Source organism: Pan troglodytes, chromosome 6 (genome assembly GCF_028858775.2).
Source record: "Pan troglodytes isolate AG18354 chromosome 6, NHGRI_mPanTro3-v2.0_pri, whole genome shotgun sequence".
Classification (NCBI taxonomy): Eukaryota; Metazoa; Chordata; class Mammalia; order Primates; family Hominidae; genus Pan; species Pan troglodytes.
In genome coordinates, this window is record NC_072404.2 from 154,603,896 (window position 1) to 154,622,674 (window position 18,779).

At 37.8% G+C, this 18,779-nt stretch overlaps 1 protein-coding gene across 10 annotated transcripts in view; it reads left to right on the forward strand.

Annotated features, from left to right (window-relative positions):
* Positions 1–18,779, forward strand: part of UBN2 (ubinuclein 2) — a 101,208-nt gene that overhangs the window by 11,986 nt on the left and 70,443 nt on the right. For 8 of the 10 annotated variants that reach the window (XM_054656309.2, XM_054656310.2, XM_001150331.8 and 5 more), the window contains exons 3-5: positions 10,753–10,854; positions 17,260–17,397; positions 18,041–18,144. In XM_054656309.2, the coding sequence (XP_054512284.1) occupies positions 10,753–10,854; positions 17,260–17,397; positions 18,041–18,144 (344 nt within the window). The remainder of the gene's footprint in view (positions 1–10,752; positions 10,855–17,259; positions 17,398–18,040; positions 18,145–18,779) is intronic. The other 2 variants (XM_009454315.5, XM_063815644.1) reach the window with 1 other exon arrangement.

Below are 18,779 nucleotides of genomic sequence, written 5' to 3' on the forward strand. Positions count from 1 at the left end.
TTAGTGATTTTTTTCTTACTCCATTACCCCAGCCGTTCTGAAAGATCATACTGTCCTAGAATTGGATATAAATTCAATAATCTAAATGAAAGCACCTAGCACAATACCTTGTGCCTAGCAGGGGCTCAGTTAAGACTATTTGAATCTGAATGACTCTCTGAATAGGAAGACATATATTCTGCCGGGCATTTAATAATAATCATGAAATCACATTATAACTTTAAAATCTGCTTACTGTGCTATATAGACCTTGAATACTATCTTTCACACTTAGTTCTATGTGGTTTTGGGCTCTCAGAGCCCTAGTAGTTTCATACTTGTTTTAAAAAGAAGGGTAAGGGTAGATTTGATAGTAGAAAAGTAATTCTGAGCAGTCTTATAAATAAAACAGTTGACCAAATGGAATAACACTGTTTTTACTCAAAGACAAATTATTCTTCTAAATACTCTTGATTTTTTTGAGACCCTGTCTCTAATAAGAATAAGAATAATAAAATCAGCTAGGTGAAGCGGCCCGTGCTTGTAATCCCAGCACTTTGGGAGGCCGAGGTGGGCAGATCACCTGAGGTCAGGAGTGCAGCTGGCCTGGCCAACATGGTGAAACCTTTCTATCTCTACTAAAAATACAAAAATTAGCTGGGCATGGTGGTGGGTACCTATAATTCCGGATATTCGGGAGACTGAGGCAGGAGAATCCCTTGAACCCAGGAGGCAGAGATTGCAGTGAGCCGAAATCACGCCATTGTACTCCAGCCTGGCGACAAGAGCGAGAATCCAGCTCCCCCCTCCAAAAAAAGTCTTGATTTTCTTTTGTATGACTTGTAAAAGTGAGTCTTTCCAGATAATGTTTTAAAGAATGGCAGTATCTTGGAATAACTAATTTCTGATGAGTAACATCTTCACAGTAAATACTACTCGGCTAAGTGGAAAGAAATATAATTTTGTCTTAAAATAATTATAGATTATTGTTTTAAACTGTCTTCAAATGTGAAACTGATACCAAGTAGTTAGTTTTGAAAGCATTTGTGTACTGTTTCTGGGAGTTGTAAGAATCATATCAATTACTCATATTATTTTAGTTGATCATCCACACTTGCTGAGGGGTTAGAGCTTCCTTGGGAACTTCATAGGCTGGTTAACCTGTTTGTTTTGGCCTTATGTGAGGTCTGGTCCCTATGGATCATCTCGATGTAGAGCTTTGGGCAAACTTGTTGACACCACCACAAAGTAAATTCTACTTGCAAAACACAAATACCAGTGGATTTAGGGTTTTGTAGATCAATAATAGTATGATATTACATGTACAATAAAAACATAAAATAATCTTTTAAAGCAAACTGGGGGAGGGGAGAGGGCCTTAAATAAAGGGCAAGGAGGAATTCCTAGCTCAAATAATAATTTCTTTATTGCAGTTACCCATTCTGATCACTTGCTGTGACATGCCCTTTTAATTCCTTGGCCTCTTTGAATTGAATAAATTCTCTTCAGCCTTCTTTAATCCCTTAGGAACAATTGAGAATCAGCAGTTTTAGGGTATTTAGGAGGAAGGACTGGTATCCATATGTGGTGATTATAGAAGTTGTGTGTACTATTTTTGTGCTGTGTAGTCAGCTCTTGGCTGTATTTCCACTGCCTTGAAACTCAGCTCCTTTCTATTGGTAGGTTGAAGAAATGGGCACAGATGTAAAGAGATAAGGTGGCAGGGCTGGGACAAGTAGGGAGTCTTGTGACGACAGGATGTTTTCTTCTCACTTATAGGACTGGTGTGTTTTTTAGTAATCAGGGTCATTCTTGCTCTGTCTACTAGAGGTTATCAATGAATGTTGGTTTTTAGTTTGGTTTACTATTAGCTGGAGGCAATTTGGGGTCAGGGGGTCTAGTACTAAGAACATCTTGTTTGTTTGTTTTCCAGTTGAGTGTTACACTGTAATGAGGCTGCATTGGCCTAAAACACTGATTGTCAGGTTAAGCAAGTACTAATGACTCAGTAAGGAATATTCTTCTGAGTCACAGGGAGCTAGTACCTAGAACAGTAGATAAGAAGAAGGTTCTTCACTTTAGATATAGCAAAATTCAAGGGTTTTTTTTTTGTTCTTGTTGTTTGGAAAATAAGTTTTGATTTTTATAAGATCTACTTAATTTATAAACTGTGTAATATCAACTGCAGAGGTTCAGAGAATTTATCAAGTAAGACTTTGATTCTGTTGCAGTAAGGGTACTGAAAAAGAGAGTAATTCAACAGAAGTCTTTCTAGTAGGGAAGATACTATAATCCTTTGCCAATGTAACTTGAGTTTCTTTAGGTTAAATTTTAATATTTGTGAATTAATTTATATGTACCTTTCTGGCAACTGCCAAAAGTTTGGTTCCAGCTTATACAATTTACACATTATTGAATTTTAGCACAGTTAGGGAACTGGAGGGTGGAGAATAGATATGGGGTGGTAAGGCAGGAGGCAGGTCAGGGTTAGAAGTTTTCCAGGAGGGCCACAAGTGAGGAAAAGCAAACTGTGCCTAGAAAACTACTCTAATGGCCTCTGTGATGAAGGAGGGAACTGGAGATTGTGCCTTATAGTTGGCAAAAATCTATTTATAAGTGGAGCCATGCCTTTGGAACTCTGGTTGTTGGAGAGTGAGTTAAGAAAGAGCTACTCAGGTTTGGGTGTGTCAAATACACGTTATCCAAAACTCTTTCCCCACAGTGGGACTGGAAAGTAGAGCCAAATGAGGAGGAGTTCAAAACTTTGGTAGTGAACATTTGGTGGGCCAAACCTAATAAAATAACATTTATTGAGTGGGTAGTACATGTCCTTAATAAAACTCGGAAGATACAAAAGCTAATGATAGAAAGTAAATCTCCTTCCTACCCCTGACTCCCAGCTAACCAGGTCACTCCTTAGAGACACTGTGAGTTTCTTGCCCCAGAGAGCTATGTGTATGTGGGCAGTCACATATTTCAAAGATTTTTTTTTTGTTACTGTTCACTGTAAGAGGATATATAAATACAGGTAAATGAAAAGATCAAAATAAAAATCAGCAAATCACCTGTAAGTCCACTGCCAGGCAGAACCACTGTGAATAGTTTGATAGTTGAAAGTGTATCCTTTCAGGAGTTTTAAAAATCCATGTGCAATTACATTTGTACTTTCTTACACTATAAAAAAATTTTTTTAAGAGCCTAGTGTGGTGGCTCACACCTGTGATCCCAGCTACTTGGGAGGCTAAGGCAGAGAAGATGTCTTGAGCCTAGAAGTTCAAGACCAGCCTGGGCAACATAGCAAGACCCCATCTCTTAAAAAAAAAGTTAGATCACCTGAGCAATACATGAATATGTTCCTTTTATTAAAAACAAATTCAAATAATACATATTACATCAAAGTCTTCCTGCACCACTGCTTCCAGTTCTATCCCTTCTCTGTCGTAATGACCATGGTTATCTGCTTGTTGTGTATTCTTTGAGCATTTTATACATATCTATAGATATATATTGCTATGTTTTGTTTTTCATAGATGAGAATATCCTGTTCATATGATAGTGGAAGAAACAATATCTTGTTATTTAGATATTGTCTCCATAATAACCAGTTAAGTTGAGGACCTTTTCAGATGCTTAGTGAACATTGATAGCACCTTTTCGTGAATAGCCTGAGCTGTACATAACATTTAGGAAACTCTTCTTGTTACCTTCTATATTAATAAATACTCTCTATCACAATTTTTTAAAATTTATTTATTTATTTTGGAGACAAGGTCTTCATCACCCAGACTGGAGTGCCGTGATGTGATCATAGCTCACTGCAGCCTTGACCTTCTGGGCTCAAGCGATCCTCCCACCTCAGCCTCCCAAGTAGCTGGGACTACAGGCACGCATCACCATGCCCAGCTTTTTTTTTTTTTTTTTTTTTGAAAAACAGGATTTCACCATGTTTCCCAGGCTGGTCTTGAACTCCCTGGGCTCGAGCGATCAACCTGCTTCAGCCTCCCAAAGTGCTGGGATTATAGGCATGAGCCACCTCGCCCAGCCTACCACATTATTCTTCAATGGCTATTAACATTGAATGGATATGTGATAGTTTGTATAATTTACACTTTTATAATTGATATGCTTGGTGAAGACCTTATACCTGTAAGATCATTTTGAGGGGAAGCATTTTGGTCAGATTAATACTATTATGATCAAATAAAGCTTTAAGTCTTTTATCTGCTCCCCATGATAAGATTTATACTTATTTAACAATACTAATCATTTTACTACTTAGATTAGATTATGGACTCAGAACTATTATGGTTTCTGATGGCAACAAACTAGTCACTTTGGCTAGACATAGATGTTCCTAAATCTCTAATTACCCATAAATTGTTTGCACTTCTACATATATCTGATTGTGCCCATTACAACAGAACCTGTTTGTTTAGTTTTCCCAGGTAAATCTCATAGGCAGCTATTTATGCCTAGACAAAAAATATGTTAGGAGATCAAAAAAGATCATTGTCATTGTGATTTTAATGAGAAAGCATCCTGGAGAAAAGATTGAAAATGTATGCTGATATGAGAAAGCTGGGAGGATTAAGTGAGTAGCAGGAGACTATCCCAGATGGGGAGAAAGCACAAGGAACAGTAAGAAGGTGTGTTTGGGGGAGAGTTGGTAGACAGTTTGAATGGATGAAGTGTTCATGTTGGAAAATTGTAAGAAAAAAGTTGGAAAGGTGGTTTGAGTCAACATGTACAAGGCATTTAACTGGTGCCATGTTAAGGGTTTTCAATTCTTATAGGTGGAGTGCTTTTGAAGCATTTTGAGCAGGGGAAATAATAGGGTATTTTCCAAATATTAATTAGGTGGTAATTATGCAGGATAAATTTGAGGAAAGAGGCCAGGCGCGGTGGCTCACATCTGTAATCCCAGCACTTTAGGAGGCCAAGGCGAGCAGATCACCTGAGGTCAGGGGTTCGAGACCAGCCTGGCCAACATGGTGAAACCCTGCCTCTACTAAAAATACAAAAATTAGCTGGGTGTGGTAGTGCGCACCTGCAGTCCCAGCTACTCGGGAGGCTGAGGCAGGAGAATCACTTGAACCTGGGAGGCAGAGGTTGCAGTGACCTGAGATCATACCACTGCACTCCAGCCTGAGCGGCAACAGAGTGAGACTCCGTCTCAAAAAAAATTTGAGGGAAGAGAGGCTAATTAAGACATTCATTATGTTTAGGTGAAAAACAAAGGCCAGCATTCTAGTATTGACAGAATGGAAGGGAAGCCGTAGATATGGTTAATCATGGCAACAAAGATTTATGGGGAGAGACACTTGGAAGCAGAAATTATGAGAGACTTTTGAAATAGCATTATTGAGGTATAATTTAAATAAATATAATTCATCCGTTTTAAACGTACAGTTTGATGGATTTTAACAGATGCGTGCAATCCTGTAACCACTACTACAATCATGATACAGAACAATTGCATCACCCCAGAAAATTCCCTTTACAGACAGATCTGTCCCTCCAAACTTAGCCTCTGGCATCCTCTGATCTGGTTCCTGTGACTCCAGGCTTTTCTGGTGTTTGTTTGTTGGCCTTTTCTAGGGTTTCCTGTAAATGGAATCTCACGTCTTCTGCATCTGGGTACTTTCACTTAGCATAGTACTTTTGAAATTCCTCCATGTATTGCCTGTGTCCCTTCTTATTGCCGAGCAGTAATCCACTGTATTCCTACTGTGGATTATGTTCCACAGTTGTTTATCCGTCCACCAGATGATGACCGTTGGGTTGTTCCCAATTTTTGGCTGCCATGAGTCAAGCTGCTATAAACGTGAGAGTGCAAGTCTGTGTGTGAATACACATTTTCATTTCTCTTGGGTGCATGTAACAGTGGGGTTGTTAGGTCCAATGGTAACTGTATGCTTAATAAGAAACTACCTGATTCGCTGAGAGAGAGCTTTAAAGGAAAAAAAAAAAAAACAAAAAACTACCAAACCATTTTCCAAAGTAGCCACATCATTTTGCATTCCTGCTAGTGATGAATCAGAGAACAATTGCTCCATGTCCGTGTTAGCATTTGATGTCATCACTCTTAATTTTAGCCAATAATGGTTTTAAGGCAGAAAAAATAGTAAGGATGAACAAAATTGGAATGTCAAGTGGGAGAAGCTAATTTAGAGACAAATGACAGTGGAAACACTAATTTCAGTTCTGCTTTATTAGAGTTTAAGGTGTTTTCAACTAAAAAAATGACCCTATAGGTTCTATAACTTCTCATATAGAATTTTTAAAAGAATGGCCTGTTGGAGTTAGGCAGTCATGAGTTTGAAGATTGGCTCACCTATTTTCTGTGTGACCTTAGATAAGTTACTTGTCCTTTCCTAGCCTTCGTTTTCCCCATTTGTCAAATGTGAAATAATAGATGATTGTACTTAGTATAGGATCTGATGCAAAGTTAGCATTCAGTGAATGGTAGCTTGGTATTTAGATATATATTTTATGCCCCAGTAACTTGTGAATTTCTTGCAAATCTGAGCATTTTTTTTTCTTTCTAGCTGTTTTATTCCCCAACTGTGTTAATTCCCCATACCAGTAGTCAGAGTGATTTTGTTAAACACTGATCTTGTCAGTTACTTCCTTGTGCTGATGCCTTCCACTTGTCCTTGTCTGGGTATGAATATCTTAGGAAGAAACCTTGATGAGGTCCTCTGTTGAAAAGGTCTCCTTTCAACCTTTTTCCTTTCTACCATTTATAATTACTGTAGTCATTTGTTTAAACTTTCTCTTCCCCTCTCTGTACTTAACTGCTTGTGTATAACTATAAAATCCATGAAGGCTGGCACATGGTAAGTGCTCAGTAAGTTTGTTTAATAGATTATCTTGTTTTAAGTTACTTGAAGACAAGGACATTTCATACTTAAATTCTGATATCTTAACATATTGCTTTCTATGGCATAAGTTCTTAACAGATATTTTTGACTCTAAGTAATGGTTCGAAATAAGCTATGTAGAATTATTGGGTCAAATAAGATGAAGAGTTTTAAGAATTATTTTAGCATATTTCTATTATAACAGTAATAACTTCATAGGAAATTTGGAAATCATGGAAGAGGCAGAAGAAAAAAATGTAAGAGTATTGCAAAGTCTCTTGGCAGATGCTTTCAGATTGCTTTCCAAAAGGGTTTTATTGGTACATTCTTTATCAGCAGTGTTTGAGCAGTCCTATTCTCCATCTTTTCAGAATTTAAAATCTTTTCAAAATTTGAATTTTCAAATTCAAATTAAATTCCTCTCTAATTTGATAGAGGAAATTGATATCTTACTTTAATCTCATTTATTGATCATTTTCCATTGAGTTGTAATGCTGCCTTTTTCATCTTTAATTCTTATATACTAGGGTAGGTTTCTGAACAATGCTGTTCATTAATCTTTTTATTCTTATATTCCTACCTCACCTATTTTAACTCCCATAACTTTAAAAATATTTCGTATGTGGCAGGACTAGTCCTCTTCATTAGTTTTGTCTGTGGATTTTTATATATTTATTAGATCTCTTCCTCTCTCTCTCAGTTTAGGGTGAAATCATCCCTCATGTCCTTAACTGCTTGTGTGTAACTTCTTCTCAATAGACTACCTCCTACCAACCTCTCTCTTTCCTTTTCCTGAATGCTGATTCTCACCATAATTCTATAACATAATATAAAGGTCTCAGTCTGCAGACCTGCCAAAATGGGAAAAATAAAGGACAATCTAATATGTATTTTGCATCTAAGCACATGGGTATGTTGTATGTATATATGTGTATATGTATATATTTATTACATCTCTGTGTGTGTGTGTGTGTGTGTGTGTGTGTGTGTGTGTGTGTATGCATGTATGCATGTTGTTTAAGGTTGCCAACTGGCATTTCTTGAGAAGGATTGTCATTGTTCTGGGATTATACCCTCAGTAGCCCTATTTAGCAAGATGTTGGTTCCTAGAATTGTACTTGAAACTTTTACCGAACTTGTAAAATCTAAAAATATGGGAACCATTACTTACATTTCGCACCACAGTACCTTTCTTGGTGATGATGGTATAGTAATCGTGTTGTTTTGTCCACTGAAAAGTGTACAATGGAGTCACAGCTTATGTAGGAGTTAAGTTTTTTTAGCATCACTATGTAATATAGACATAGCAGCTAGTCAGAATTGCCTTTGCAAGTTACTTGTAAAGTGATGACACCATGTTGGAGATGTCTTTCATAAGTCTGGCATAACTTTTTTCCCTCAAGCATTGGAACAGATCACTGTTTCTTTGCATTGAAACAAAGCAAAGCAATTCGCTTTTATTTAAGGGCCATGTTACATACAACTTACTCATCTTTAACCATTAGAATCACACTTTTCATTGAGAGGTATGCGGTTTGAGAGCTGAAACCAAATGAGATGACTAGAGATTTACATCTTGCATCTCATGCTCTCTACAAGGCTCACTGTGGCTTAGTGGTGGCATGTTGGTTTGCAGAATCTTTTGCACTAATTGTTTTCTTGGTTTTGTTTTTGCTTTTGTTTTTTGAGATAGGGTCTCGCTCTGTCACCCAGGATGGGGTGCAGTGGCATGAACTTGGCTCACTGTAGTCTCAACCTCCTGGGTTCCTCCTGCCTCAGCCTCTCAAGTAGCAACAACCGCAGGCAACATGCCACCATGCCTGGCTAATTTAAAAAAAAAAAAAAAAATTTGTTGAGACAGGTCTCACTGTGTTGCCCAGGCTAGTCTCAAACTCCTGGGCTCTCGCAATCCTCCTGCCTTGGCCTCCCAAAGTGCTGAAATTACAGGTATGAGTTACTGCACCTGGCCTTCTCTTCTCTTTCTAAGCATCCGCTTCCCCCATTCCCTACCAAAAAAAATATCATGGGACAGGGAAGTCTTAGAAGATGCTTAGAAAATTTAAGATGGGTACCATAGCTTGTGTCTGTAGTCCTGGCTACTTGGGAGTGTGAGGTGGGAGGATCGCTTGAGCCTAAGTGTTCCAAGGTGAGCTATAACCATACCATGGCACTCTAGTCTGGGCTACAGAGCCAGACCTTGTGTCATTTTTTTTCTTTTGGAGACAGAGTCTCGCTTTGTTGTCCAGGCTGAAGTGCAGTGGTACCATCTCGGCTCACTGCAACGTCCGCCTCCCCAGTTCAAGTGATTCTTGAGCCTCAGCCACCCAAGTAGCTGAGACTACAGACGCATGCCACCACACCCAACTAATTTTTGTATTTTTAGTATAGATGGGGGTCCCGTCATTTTGGCCAGGCTGGTCTCGAACTCCTGGCCTCAGGTGATCCGCCTGCCTCGACCTCCCAAAGTGCTGGGATTACAGGCATGAGGCACTGCGTCCGGCCCAGACCCTGTATCAAAAAAAAAAAAAGAACTACTATAGACTCACAAAAAGTTGCAAATATACTACAGAGAAATCCCATGTGCCCGTTGAACCCAGCTTCCTCCAGTAGTATATCTTACATATCTAAAGTTATCTAAACTAGGAAATTGACATTGGCATAATACAGTCAACTAGATAATAGATCTTAACTCAGATTTCACGTACTCATTTCAGTTTTTACATGCACTCATTTTTCATTTTCTTGTATGTCTGTGTGTATAATTCTAATTATTAAAACAAATACTTTTAGGCTGGACCCAGTGGCTCACACCTATAATCCCAGCACTTTGGGAGGCTGAGGCAGCAGGATTGCTTGAGCCCAGAAGTTCAAGAACAGCCTGGGCAACATAGGGAGGCCCTGTCTCTACAAAAATATTTAAAAATTAGCCGGGCTTTGAGGCATGCACCTGTAGTCCCACTTATGAGGCTGAGGCAGGAGGTTCACTTGAGCCCGGGAGGTTGAGGCTGCAGTGAAGCCATGATCATGCCACTGCACTCCAGCCTGGGTGACAGAGTGAGACCCTATCTCAAAAAACAAACATGCAGTGAGCCATGATCATGCCACTGCACTGCAGCCTGGGCAATAGAGCAAGACCCTATCTTTAAAAAAATAATAATAATTTAAAACATAAGTTTACAGGAAAGTTGCAAAGACAATACAGAGAGTTCCCATACAGCCTTCACCTACTGTCCCCTGTTGTTGACATCTTGCAATGTTGTTGACATCTTGCAATTTGTATGTTTGTTACAGCTAAGGAGCCAGCATTGGCACACTACCATTCAACTCCACATTTTATTTGGATTTTACTAGTTTTCCCCTAGTGTCTTTTTTCAGTTTCTGAATCAGCCAGGTTACCATATTACACTTAGTCATTATTTCTCCTTAGGTTCATCTGTACTGTGGCAGTTTTTCACATTTTCCTTGTTTTTGATAATTTTGACAACTTTGAAGAAGCTGGTCACTCATTTCATAGAATGTCCATGAATTTGGTTTTGTCTGATGGTTTTCTCAGGGTTAGGCTGGGGTTATAGGCTACTGAGAAGATCACAGAGGTGACGAAGTGCAGTTTTTATCACAGATCATGGGTACATGCAGTCAGTATGATGTATCCCTGTTGACGTTGACTGTGGTCACCTAGAGAGGTAGTGTTGGCCAGGTTTTCTACTATGAAGTTACTCTGTCCCTCCCCTTTTTACACTCTTTGGAACAAGTCACTAAGTGCAATTTGCATTCAAGGTGTGGGAGGACTTAAACCTCCTGGAGAGGGGGACTATCTACAAAAATTATTTGAATTCTTCTAACACGTCTTTTTAAACTTTATGGAAACAGCATGAGTACCAAATCAGTCTAACGTATCTGTTCTTTGCAGGGTGGGAAACCCCGTAAACACCGGAAGGATCGGCTACAAGATTTAATTGATATAGGCTTTGGCTATGATGAGACAGATCCATTTATTGATAACTCAGAGGCTGTGAGTAATGTATCTTTAATATAGCAGCAAATTCATTGTTTGTATGGGATAGTAGAAGTCAAGGGTAAAGTAACTTAAATAGTGCAGTGAATGTTTTTATTTGTGCTTTTTAAAGCCATGTTCACTACTTAAAGATTTCTTTACCCTTTTTTTTTTTTTTTAAAGAATGCTGCAGACTGAGAATTTTGTAATTTTGGGTTTGTCTGTGGTGAGTTGTTATTACACTGTTAAAATAGACCAAGTTTTATCAAACTTTTTTCTGTAAAAGGCCACATAGTATTTTAGACTTTGTGAACCCTGTGGTTTCTGTCACAACTACACAAGTTTGCCATTGTAGCATGAGAGCAGCCATAGATAATACCTAAAGAATTAGCATGGCTGCGTTACAATGAAACTTTATTTATGGTCTGTGAAATTTAAATTTCATATAATTTTTCGTGTGTTGTGAAATATTAATTTCTTTTGATTTTTTTTCCAATAATTTTTAAAATGTAAAATCCATTTCTAGCTTGCAAGCTGTTTGAAAACAAGCCGGTGGGCTGGATTTGGCCAGTGCATCTCATGGTTTGCTGACTCTGTACAATGTCTTTATTTTCATATGCTCTGCCCCTTTCCAGTTCCTGAAAGAATCTCTTGGGATTCTCTAGTAGTTGCTCATTTTCAGAAGTCTAATTATAGCGTTGACTCCATCCTCACCCCTTGCTCAAACAGAACAAAAACAAGTTTCTTAAAAAAAAGAGAAAAAGGAAAATCAAATGCTGAAAAACATTATGTTAAGCTAATGGTTCTCAATCAAGGGTGAGAATATTAGTACACTTGTCTTAACTCAGACTTAAGGAATTAGGATTTCTGGAGGTGAGGCCTACAGAGATTTTAGTGTTCTTTTTTTTTAATTATAAGATTAACATATGCTTATGGTAAAACAACAATAAAGTACAAGGTGGTTATGAAGTAGAAGGTAAAGTACCCAAAGGCCCCAGTCCTGAGAGGTAAATACTAAAAATCTTCTTGTGTAGTTGTCCAGAAATTTCAATGATACTTATATATTAGTACATGGATATAATCCTTTTAATGGCTGCTAGTGAATATACCTAAATTACATAATGTATTTATCTACACCCATTTGATGTACATGTAAACTGTTTCTGGTTTTATGTGCATACAAATAACGGAGCATCTGGGTGCATTTATCTACTGAAGTAACTGTGTATGAAGGGTATTTAGAGGGTGCATTTATATGGGTAGGTTAAATTTCTAGCAGTGGAATTTATTGGTCAAAGGGCATTTATTTGCATCGTGATTTTTATTGATATTCCCAAACTTGGGCAGGTGTGTTTCAAAATGACTTCCAAGATAAGAACCATGCAATCTTAAAGATTGGTGCTACTGGGTTGAAATTAATCTGGCAGACATCTCTAATATCTGTTTAATTCTTTATTGCTGCCATGCCTTATTACCAGGATGGTACATTGGGTGCCAGTCTTTATCACCAGTCTGTTTTGATTGAGCCCTACAGCTTTTCCCGTGGAATCCCCTTTCTCTTACAAAAGGAAAAGGAATTTAGGAGAGCATTTAAGGACTGTAGCAGCCCCTTGATCACATAACAAATGAAAGACAACAAGTCATGTTTTGCAGTAGAGAAGGTGTATGTTCTTCCATTCTTGTCCGTGTACTAGAGTAATCTAATCCCTGGGATTATGATATCCTCTGCAATGTGCAGTAATTAAGCATATACAGAAGGTGACACTAGGTGACTATTACACTACCCACAAATTATATATTATGTCTTTTTTCCTGTTGCTACAGTGCTTGCTTATAAAGTTGATGACAGAACATTTAAAGGTAGGAGAGTGACAGTAAGGACTTCAACATGAGGCACATTGGATATTCTGTCAAACTCCTAAGTTAATTCTGCTGTCACGGCCGGGTGCGGTGGCTTATGCCTGTAATCCCAGTACTTTGGGAGGCAGAGGCGGGCAGATCACGAGGTCAGGAGATCGAGACCATCCTGGCTAACACAGTGAAATCCCATCTCTACTAAAAATACAAAAAATTAGCCGGGCGTGGTGGCGGGCGCCTGTAGTCCCAGCTACTCGGGAGGCTGAGGCAGGAGAATGGCTTGAACCCGGGAGGCGGAGCTTGCAGTGAGCCGAGATCGCGCCACTGTACTCCAGCCTGGGCGACAGAGTGAGACTCCGTCTCAAAAAAAAAAACGAAACAAAAAAAAAATTCTGCTGTCCCGACATAAACTTATTTACCATACTAGGCAGTCTGGTCTGTAGAAGTAACATATTGCCAGTGCCCTTTGGAGTAAAATGGCCTTCGTCTTACAAAAAAGGTTGTCAACCAATAAATCAGGGCATGGAATGTTTTCCGGAGTCTTGACCTCGATTTGTAACTCGGTGCAGAAGTCTAGATTGTAATCTTAATTCAGTTTCTAATTTGCTGTGTAGCCAGGAGCAAGTCTTTTAGCACCACCCGGTTTTCTCTGCTATGACTTGCTTACCCCACAGAATTATTGAGCCTTAAATAAGGTAATGAATGTAAACTAGCTGAAGAAACATGAAGCAAGTGCAAAGCATCAGTAGAAGTGTTATGTGTGCATTTTGAATTCTAAATAACCCAAGAAGTAACTTAGCCATATATAAATGGGCATCACATGTACTCACACTTACATAAATAGCTTTTTTAAATTAATAAACTTTATTTTCTTAGAGCAGTTTTAGAGTCACAGCAAAACTGAGCAGAAAGTACAGAGTTTCCATGAACACCTTGCCCGCATGCACACGCTGCCTTCCCCCGCTCAGCATGCTGTACCACAGTAGGACATTTGTTACAGTTGATGAGCCCAGACATTGTGACACATCATTGTCACCGAAGTCCATAGTTCACATTAGGGTTCATTCTTGGGGTTGTACATTTTGTGGGTTTGGACAAATGAATAATGACATGTATCTACCATGGTAGTATCACACAGAAGTGTAGTTTCGCTTCCCTTAAAATCTTCTGTGCTCTGCCTATTCATTCCTCCTTCCCTCCTAATCACTGGCACCTACTGGTCTTAACTGTCTTCAGAGTTCTACCTTTTCCAGAATGTCTTATAGAGAAAATCATATAGTATGTAACTTTTATACATAGCATTTTTAATATCTCCTTTTATAGCATTTAGGATATTTTCATGCTGACTTTTGTAACCCATAATTGGATTATATATCAACTTAAAGGGCATGACTGGTATTTTTAAAGAAAATGAAATCAAATAGAATAGGAACTAGTACGTCATTGGTAGACTATACAGTTTTTATTGTGTGTGTATGTGTGTGCTAGATTTTGATGGGTAATGTATTTTCCACTTGGGCTGTGGTGAAGAAAAGTGGAAAACTTCTGTTTTAATAAGTCAGGATAAATTTTGTAGATACGAATTGTTTAGTCATACAACTAGTTTCTGAACAAGGTAGGTTCCTGTTTTATAAGAAGAAATTGAACTGAAATGCAGGTTGCGTGACTTAACAAAATAACTTAGTGTCTTTGCCCTTGACGTATTATTTGTTTTTTTTTTAATGAGATAATTCAGACATAAAACAACTATGGTCGAACCAAATGATTCTTGTTCTTTTCATTTATTGTATTGCCAGTAAGCTTTCAGTGTTGGCATATTGTTTAATATATTCTGAATCATGCACTAATTACTAAAAATAAATACCTGAAAATAAATGCTTTTGAAGATTATTTTTAGTCTCATATTTATGCTACCAAATTGTAAAAGAGCTGAAAGAAAATGTTTTATTTATTATTAATAAATAATGATACCAGGCATGATTCACACTTTTATTTAGATAGTCTCTTTTAAATTTCACTAGAACTTTTGAAGTAATATTGTCCCTGTTTTATAACCCTCCAAATTTGATGTTAAGTGATTTTCCCTGGGTCGCAGTAGCTAGTCATAGGCAAAGAATCTAAATCCAGGCCTTTTGATTCTTAAGTTCAGTGTGTTACCTCTTAACACATTCTACTGAAATGACTGAACTAAATATTCACAAAGAGTGTATTCCTCTGAAGAGTGTTTGGATAGGAAAAGCTCAGCAGAATACTGCATAAGAAAACAGACTTTGAGCACATCAGAATTGCCCTGTATACCTGGAGATGAACATGTTTCACTCCCACGTGAAGCTGCTTGGAAGAAAAAGGAATAGTAGCAGTGATCCTTAAATTTTTCTTAGCAGGTGATATATTTAGAATTTACTTTATTATTTCAGAAGTTTTTTTCTTACACCAAATTATCAGAACTAATTTTTATTTCAGATAGTAACCTTTTCTAAATTTATTTTACAATAAATTAGATGGGTTGGAGGCAGCCACTGACTTTGCCATAAACATATGTATAGAATTGCTTTGGTAAGGTACTTACCTGGCTTTCATTTTTAAAGTGGGAGTAATATTTGCCTTTCTTACCTCACAAGGGTATCATGAGGACCAAATGAAATAATTTATATGAAGAAGTATTGAAAATTATAAAGCATTGTACAAAACAATGTAGGCAAAGAGTACAGGTGTTTTTATCTTATCACAGTTAGTTTTCAAAATTATTACTGTCTTTTCACATTTAATCCCTCACCCCTCATATCACTTGTTTGCAGATGGTACTGCCCCTTTTCTGTAAGATCTTTATAATAGTGTAGATGTTTGTAGTAGATCTTTCTAGTAGTGTATCAAGTAGAACGATAAGAAAGTAGTTTTTTTTTTCTTTTACCTTCAATCATTTTATTTCTTTTTAATTCAGTGTGATTAAGCTGGAACCTCTTCATTTTTCCATTCTCCATATAATTGAAAAAGATACAGGTTAAAATTACAACTTTTGTACTTAGCCTTAGTATTCTTACCGTAGCTAATAGGATATGTATATTCCTTGCCCATGGCAATGAAGTTTCCCTAAAAATCTGACTTTCTTAAAGACTAGTTAGATGATGTGAAGAACCTCGGAAGTAGAGGTCTGGAGATCCCAGGTAACAGATATCTTTCTACAATCAGATAAGTTCCTTTTTTCTTTCCTACTTTGAACACCTTCATTTGGTTAAGTTGTCCTTCACTTAGTGTTTGCTTTTTACCCATCTTTATCAGGTGAGGTAATGATAAACCTTGAGATCTAGCCTTTGGGAACATAAGTGTGATTTAAACAAATTGAGTTCCTTGCTCCAAGCAAAGTACCTCCTCATTCTAGGTCCTCAAGTATGTGCTTTCTGAACTGGGCAATTGTTTTTCTATGCTATTCAATTCTTTTAAAATATGTGCTATTCTTTTTCTAAAATATATTTGCTATTTTTCTTTTTCTTTTTCTTTTGAGACAGAGTCTCACTGTGTCACCCAGTCTGGAGTGCAGTGGTATGATCTTGGCTCACTGCACCCTCCACCTCCCAGGTTCAAGCGATTCTCCTGCCTCAGCCTCCCAAGTAGCTGGGACTATAGGCACCCACCCCACCACACCCGGCTAATTTTTTGTGTGTGTATTTTTAGTAGAGATGGGGTTTCACTATGTTGGCCAGGCTGGTCTTGAACTCCTGACCTCATGATCCACCTGCCTTGGCCTCCCAAAGTGCTGAGATTATAGGCGTGAGCCGCCATGCCCGGCCTAAATTAAATGTTTTTAAAGTTTTCTCCACTTAAAAGCATACGGCTAAGACAGAAAAAATAGTTTCTGTTAAATAGAATGTTGTTGCTGTTTTTTGTTTTTTTAGACCGAGTTTCGCTCTTGTTGTGCAATGACGCAGTCTTGGCTCAACTGCAACCTCCGCCACCTGGGTTCAAGGGATTCTCCTGTCTCAGCCTCCTGAGTCACTGGGCTTACTACGCCCAGCTAATTTTTGGTATTTTCAGTCGAGACAGGATTTCACCATGTTGGCCAGGCTGGTCTCGAACTCCTGACCCCAGGTGATCCACCCGCCTCAGCCTCCCAAAGTGCTGGGATTATAGGCGTGAGCCACCGCACCCAGCCAGTTTTGTTATTCTTTATAAAATCTCCTTATGGTAGGAAATGAAATTTACTCCTTATCTGGACACTTAGTCATCTTTTTAAACTTGATTTCTCATCAGAACCATTTGTCATTAAGAATAGTAGCAGTGGGAAGGAAGAAAAAGGAATAGTAGCAGTGATCCTTAAATTTTTCTTAGCAGGTGATATATTTAGAATTTACTTTATTATTTCAGAAGTTTTTTTCTTACACCAAATTATCAGAACTAATTTTTATTTCAGATAGTAACCTTTTCTAAATTTATTTTACAAACATCCTCATTGCAGTCTGTTGCAGTTAGGATTTAAGGGAGATGCTGCCATGGTGGATGAATTTCTTTGACATTTATAGAGTTAAAGACAATAGGATATAGCGGAAACTTTTTTGTTTTTTAATCTAGTATGATGAATTAGTTCCCGCTTCTCTAACAACAAAATATGGAGGCTTTTATATCAACACTGGCACTCTACAGTTTCGCCAAGCTTCAGATACTGAAGAAGATGATATTACAGACAACCAAAAGCACAAGCCACCCAAGGTGAGTTTATCAAACATTGCAACAGTACTGAGAATGTTCAATTAATAGGATTTTTTTTTTAATGTTACTTGTGTCACATGTGTGAATGTAAGGAAAAGTAAAATACGAACCATTGTGTCATGAATATATAATTACATGCTTTAAAATTAAATTATGTAGATATTGGAAAATTGGTATTTACATCATAGAATTATATTTTCTTGTAAAAACTTCTCTCTACAAATGTGGGCTAATAATTTACTGTTTCTGGGAGAAGGTTATATTTCTCGGATAGGTTAATACTAATAGCTGTTACCTTTCCTAAGATGTCATTTTTAACGAAATCTATAGAATTTGTATACATTGTCTTTGGGAAAGATATAGTGTCCTTAGGTAAGTGTTGCTTGAAGTGTGGCCCAAAGACTGACTTACACCAGAATCACCAGAATGCTTGTTTAAAATGCAAATTATAAGGTCCTAACTCAGAAAACTGAATCGAAACCGGAGGTGAGAGTGCTCTTGAACCCCAAGGATCTGCAGTTATAACAAACGATTGTAATGCACACTGACATTTGAGAAAAACCACTGCCGATGCTGGATTGCTAACATCAAAGAGTAAAGCATTGTTACTTACATAAATGATCATTCTTTTATCATTTTGCAGGTCCTGAAAATAAAAGAAGATGATATTGAGATGAAGAAGCGGAAGCGGAAAGAGGAAGGGGAAAAGGAGAAGAAGCCAAGGAAAAAAGTTCCCAAACAACTGGGGTACGTTAAATTAAACCTAAGAAGGGAACTGGCGTCACAGTCTGACTGTCTCTCCCTTTAGAAAGATATACTTACCATTAACTAATTCAGCCTAGCTGAGTCTAATTTAGTACGTTATTGACAAATATTAGTGACTTATGTTTAATAGTATTGTAGTATTTGTTCTTAAGTAGAAGGCTTTGTCATCTTAGAGACTCCTAGTGTTTTAGGTGAAATGCTCATTACTACTTTTACCAACAAGAACCAGTTTGAAAAGATATTATAAACATTGAAAAAACTGTTCTAATCTTTTGGTACTAAAACTAAGTTTAGATGCCTGGGGAATGAGGATTGGCAGTAGCCTATATGTAAACAATTTATGGTTGTTTTAATATTAAAAATTTTGATTTGATTGATTTGAGACAGAGTCTCACTGTCACCCAGGCTGAAGTGCAGTCCCACAATCTAGGCTCACTGCAACTTCCATCTCCTGGGTTCAAGTGATTGTTATGCCTCAGCCTCCCAAGTAGCTGGGATTACAGGTGTATGTCATCACACCCGGCTAATTTTTGTATTTTTAGTAGAGAATATTTTAGTAGTGAAACATGAGGGTTTCACCATGTTGGCCAGGCTGGTCTCAAACTCCTGACCTCAGG